Source organism: Arvicola amphibius, chromosome 12 (genome assembly GCF_903992535.2).
Source record: "Arvicola amphibius chromosome 12, mArvAmp1.2, whole genome shotgun sequence".
NCBI lineage: Eukaryota > Metazoa > Chordata > Mammalia > Rodentia > Cricetidae > Arvicola > Arvicola amphibius.
This window is the reverse complement of record NC_052058.2, coordinates 39,658,128-39,664,127: the sequence shown is the minus strand read 5'-3', so window position 1 is coordinate 39,664,127 and position 6,000 is coordinate 39,658,128. Positions and strand designations below refer to the sequence as shown.

Here is a 6,000-nt window from a genome sequence, read left to right as displayed (position 1 = left end):
ATTTTCCTCTATTATTTATGTAATTTTCAATTTTTCACATTTTGAGCAACACCTCCAGGAATTATCTTGCTCCGGTCTCTCTGAACACATGCAAGACAACTGTCGGGTTTTTACTGGGAAGCATTACTTTCTAATCATAATGGGGACCATTTCAACTTTATATTAAATATTATTAATTATCTTCAAAATGGTTGTGCCCGTGCCTTCTTCTTTGAAACAATTTTAAGAAGTTTGGTGTTCTACTGTTCCACTTTCTATGCTTTCCAGTGCTGTATGAGCAAAATGACAGTTGGTTGTTGTTTGCATTCCTTTATCTTTAATTGGTGGTGAAGTTAAGGATTTTTGGTATTTATCAGCCATTTACAGGAATTCTTTGTGTGTTCCAGGTTTTAATCCTCCCCCCTATTAGCATAATATAAGAAAATTAAGTTATGGCATTATGGAATGATCCTCAAAGTGTGGTTCCTGGATCCCTAGGACATTTTGAGACCCTTCTAGGATGGTCAGTTTATGAGGTTAAAACTGTACTCCTTTTAACCGTATTTGTTCCAAGGCTGTAAAATCAACAGTGGGTGCCACAGTTAGTATCTGTAATGTGTCCTAAAGCCCCACATATTGAAGGCTTGGTCCTCAGCCTGGTGCTACTGGGAGGTGCTGGGACTGTTGGTCTAGTAGAAAGCCTCCTGGTCATTGGGGAATGTTCTCAGAAGGATTGTGGGATTTCATTCTCTTCCTCTCCTGGTTAGGATGTGACTCATCTGCTCTGGTGTGTGACTCCACCATAGTGTGATATCCCTCATTAGGCCAGCCAGGTCATGTTCTGAATCCCCAAACTCTAAGCCCTGTAAAAGGTTTAAAATAACCCTTTTTTCCTTATTGGTTGACTAGCTCAGATATTTGTCATAGTGATGGAAAGCCAACTCATGCACTGAGGAAGTCTGGTTGCAGCATACTGGTAGTGGTCAATGTATATTCCACACAATGACTGATGGCTTCACTCCACAGGGAAACAGTAAACATTTTATTGTGTGAGGAATGAGAGGGCAATGGAAAGCATTACTACAGCAGGATGCAGGAGTATCTTGAGAAAAATGTGCTGTGCTTGTTTCAGTAATTTGATAAACTAATTTCTTTCGTTCGGGTTCTTTGTTTTTACTTAAGAGACGATTGCCAGGCATTGATTTTATTTTTTCATAGGTAAGAATTTAAAAATGCATAAAGAGAATCTGTTACTTCAAGAAAAGTAACTGATAAAATTTATGCCAATGATAAAATTCCTGCTTTCAAGCAAAAGGTAAGACTTTTGGAAAACATCTATCCATCACAAGGAGTTTACAGATCGCGGAATGTGAAGCACTTTTTCTCGTAAGATCATGATTGCATTTAAAATGCATCTTTTCTGATACTGTTAAGGTAAAACCCGTGTTTAGAAGATCTGTTTGCTATCTTGACCCAATGATCAAAGTGGCAAAGTCATGAGTAAGTACAAGGTCTGTTCAAAGTACAATATGAGCCAGTGGAGTTTTATTCTTAAATGTGTGTGTGTGTGTGTGTGTGTGTGTGTGTGTACTGTACATGTTGACACCTTTAGCCCTGGTTTTCAGAGAAATTTCTGTACTGTTTTTTACAGTGGCTGGAGTAATTCACAGTCTTACACCAGGATACAAATTTTCCTTTCTCTTTATGCTCTCCAAAGCTTTTATTAAAAAAAAAAAAGTTCTGGGTGCTGGTGCCTTTAATCTCAGCACTTGGGAAACAGAGGCAGGCAGATCTCAGTGTGTTCAAGGTCAGCCTGGTCTACAGAACAAGTTTGAGACAGAAAAACCCTGTCTTGAAAAATAATAAACAAAACAAAAAATCAAATTTTGCCTGCATGTGTATCTGTGCCCACATGCATTCTGTGTCCACTAGGGCAGAATAGGATGTTAGATCCCTTGGAACTAGAGTTCCAGATAGTCATGAGCTGCCATCTGGGTGCTGGGAATGGAACTGAGGTCCTCTACAGGAGCAACAAGTAATGGATGAGCATCTCTCCAGCCCAGTGGTTCTCAATCTTCCTAATGCTCTGACCCTTTAACACAGTTCCCCATGTTGTAGTGACCCCCAACCATAAAATTAAATTTGTTGCTACTTCATAACTGTACATTTGCTACTGTTATGAATCATAATGTAAATATGTGGCATGTAGGATATTGATATGCAACCCCTGAGAAAGGGTTGTTTGGCCTTCCCAAAGGTGTCTCAACCCACAGGTTGAGAACACTGCTCTAGCTCCTTCCGCCAAGCATTTTAGCTTTATATATTTGCTGCTCACTCTTCCAACAAGTATGGAGTGATATCCCACAGTGTTTTGACTGGAGCTTCTCTGATGATTAATGAGGCTGAATGTTTTCTCTCACAGCTGGCCATTTGTGTGTATTCTTTGGAGAGGTGTCTATTCAAGCCCTGTGCCCATTTTAAAACAGAATCATTTATTTTATTGGTATTGTGTTGCTTGAGTTCCGTATGTATTTGGATGCTAGCCCTTAATGAGGTGTATGTTTGCAAGAATTCTTTCTCTCCCCATAGATTGCCTTTTCACTCTGATCATTGTTCTATCAAGTATGCATCCAGAAGAAAGAGGTAGACAATGGAGCCTGGAGGGCAGTGGCGCAGTGATTATAGCCCTAATGATAATTCTGCTGTCTTACAAATATTGTTGAAATATTTATGAAACACATTTGTACAATTATGTAATGAGTTTGTCACTATTTAAAATAAATAAATAAATATTTAAAATTTTCTCACTTGACCTTGAGTAAGAAAGGAGGGAGGGAGGCTGGGGGCCTTACTATAGAGAGCCGTGTAATACAACAAAGTTTTGGCCAGGAGTCGGATGCCTCAATCATGAGCCTGGCCTGTCAGTCAGAGACTGGGGCAGCCTCTGGGAAATAACTGTGAGCAAACACCAGGTCCTGGAGGCTGGTGGTTTCATTTAGTGGCATCTGCTGTAGTGGAGTTAGAGAGCCCATGAGCACAGCCTCTGTGCTTTGTGTCCCGGGGCATCTCATTCATGGAGACAGCTAACTGAGCTCTGTCAGGCAAAACTCTTCAGAATTTAATCTTTTACATCTCTCTCTCTCTCTCTCTCTCTCTCTCTCTCTCTCTCTCTCCTCTCTCTCTCTCTCTCTCTCTCTCTCTCTCTCCTCTCATCTCTCTCTCTCTCTCTCTCTCTCATCGCTCTCTCTCTCTCTCGTCTCTCTCTCTCTCTCTCTCTCTCTCTCTCTCTTCTCTCTCCTCTCTCTCTCTCTCGTGAGAGAGAGAATTATCTTACCACATTGCCGAGTTACCCTAGAATTCATGATCCTCCTGGCTCAATTTGCAGAGTACCAAGATCACAGACATTCACCACTATGACCTGCAGTACATCTCTTACAATTTGAAACCTAGTATTTTCCCCAAATTTCTCTATTCTCTCCATTCTCTTCACTTTCTCCCTGCAAAACACTGGATTCCTTCTTCTTCTTCTTCTTTTTTTTTTTTTTTTGGTTTTTTTTTTTTTTTCGAGACAGGGTTTCTCTGCAGCTTTTTTAGAGCCTGTCCTGGAACTAGCTCTTGTAGACCAGGCTGGCCTCGAACTCACAGAGATCCACCTGCCTCTGCCTCCCGAGTGCTGGGATTAAAGGCGTGCGCCACCACCGCCCGGCTGGATTCCTTCTTGAAATCTAGGTATTTTTTTTTTTTCTCTTAACACCATGTCGAATGCATCCAATACACACCGCTTCATTTTTAACCCCCAACTCAGAAAACAGGGTCTGCCTTTTAAGCCCTAATGCGTCTGCGGCATTTTTCCCAGCTGTTTTGTTCCTGCATGCATGGATCTCCAGCTGTTTGGCCTGCTAGATATCACTCACCACCCAGATGCTAAAGCCAGACGCAGGATTTCTATTGCTGTGGCAACCCTGTCACTGAGGAACATCACTGATCTCGTCAAGACATCAGTGGAACCTGCCGTTATTGGCAGACTAAAGGCTCTCGGTGGCCGCATCCAGCAAAGGTTCATTTCTTGCTCAAATTACAGCATGATGTATATCACAGAGACACGAGGCTCCAGGCTGCTTCATCTTGCCGTGCTGCCATTTCTGATTCCTTCTTTCTAGTCAGTGGCTAGGCAAACGAGAGGGCAGAGGAGACTCGCTGACACCTGATTGCCTCAGCCTGGGAGCTGTGCAAGTAGTTTCTCACCTAGCATCACACTAGTCCTCTGTACTTTTGCCGACGTGGACCTACCTCATTAGAGCTCATCTCTGACGCTAGCCTCCGGTGCTGGCTTGGCTTTTAGGTTCCTCCTTAGAGGGGATGGTGTAAGGGAATGCCTTGAATCTGCACCAGAATCTGTACTCAAGCCCCTGCTGGTTTGTTGAGTTGTGTGATGGCTATAATCATGTGTGCTATGCTCTGGTTCAGCCTGTTCCTTAACTGGAAACTGTGTGTTTCTTCTTTTCTCTCTCTTCTTCCTTCCACTGTGAGGCAGCAAGCAACAAGCACATCCAGTGGCTGTTGGGAGCAGATGGCGAGGTCTGGGTGTGGGTCATGGGTGAAGGCCCTGGCGATAAGCCCTATGAGGAGATCTCCGAGGAGCTGATTGCAGAGAGAGCACGCCTGCAAGCACAGAGAGAGGCTGAGGAGCTCTGGTGAGAGGTGCTGGCTGGGAGGGTACTGGGTAGGGCCTGAGCCTAGAGCCCTGGGTAGATCTAAGCTGTGGGTGGAAATATGAGGTGCTGGTCAGCTGGCTGGGCTGTGTTGAGCTCTGTCAAGATCACTAACCAAGGCACCAGGAGACTCCCCTCAGATAAACCCTGTGGGTTCAAGTGTTTAGACCCCACTAGATAGCTAATCTGGAACCTCAGTTTTCTTCCATTGGTGATATGGCCTAGAAACCTAACACCTCTTCCTGTAGCCTGAAGTTTGGATTTACCTGGACGGTATGGACTGCATGTTGTGTGTGTGTGTGTGTGTGTGTGTGTGTGTGTGTGTGTACTTGCTCATTTGCCTGTGTTTGTGTGTACTTGTATGTGTAAAAGCCAGAGATGTGTAAATGTCAGATGTCTCCTTCTGTCACTTTCCATGCTATTTTTTTTTTTTTTTTTTTTGGTTTTTTGAGACAGGGTTCTCTGTGGCTTTGGAGCCTGTCCTGGAACTACCTCTTGTGACCAGGCTGGTCTCTAACTCACAGAGATCCGCCTTGCCTCTGCCTCCCAAGTGCTGGAATTAAAGGTATGCGCCACCCATCGCCTGGCTCTCCATGCTATTTTTTGAGGCAGGGGCTCTCAGGGAACCTATAGCTCACCAATGCAGCCAGACTGGGTGGCCAGTGAATTTAGGGATCTCCTGTTTCTGTCACCCCCCCAGTGTTGGGATTATATTGCATCCAGATTTATAAGAGAGCTCTAGGGATATGAATTCATTTCTTGTGCTCAGTGGTATTTTACCAACTGAACCATTTCTACAGCCCCCAGCCACGGTGGGAACTTCTCACAGGGATGGTCTAGCAATCGTGCTTCATTGTGGCTTTCTGTTGTTCCTCTGAATAATTATGTATGTGTTCACCATAGGACAGCTGAGCCCTCAGGAAAGTTTGCAGTCAGACAACTTTTAATATTTCCCCCCCCCTTGCCAAACTTGGAAATCCATGAGTCGGTGTCTTTAGTGTCTTCCACCATCAAGTCAGAATGATGGTGTGGTAGATGTGAAGTTGTAACAATGTAAAAAAGACTAAGACTATATTGAATTAGAGAACACCCACCGTCCAAGCTAACCATGAAGAATATTTAAAAGATAAAAAATATTTATTTGTACCTTGATTGATCCCATCAGTTTAAATCCTGAGGCTGTTGAAGATTCTCATGTAATAGTCTATTATTACACAGGAATGCAACTTATTTACATTTTTGATAGACATCTGGATTGATTTTCATTTCTTTTCCTGAAACTTCTCTACTGGGTACTATATACAGCTTT

At 43.2% G+C, this 6,000-nt stretch overlaps 1 protein-coding gene across 3 annotated transcripts in view; it reads left to right on the top strand.

Moving 5' to 3' along the window:
• Positions 1–6,000, top strand: part of Sh2d4b (SH2 domain containing 4B) — a 73,237-nt gene that overhangs the window by 13,660 nt on the left and 53,577 nt on the right. The window contains exon 2 of one of the 3 annotated variants that reach the window (XM_038349904.1): positions 4,514–4,673. In XM_038349904.1, the coding sequence (XP_038205832.1) occupies positions 4,514–4,673 (160 nt within the window). Of the gene's footprint in view, positions 1–4,509; positions 4,674–6,000 lie in introns of those variants that run through there. The other 2 variants (XM_038349903.1, XM_042053993.1) reach the window with 2 other exon arrangements.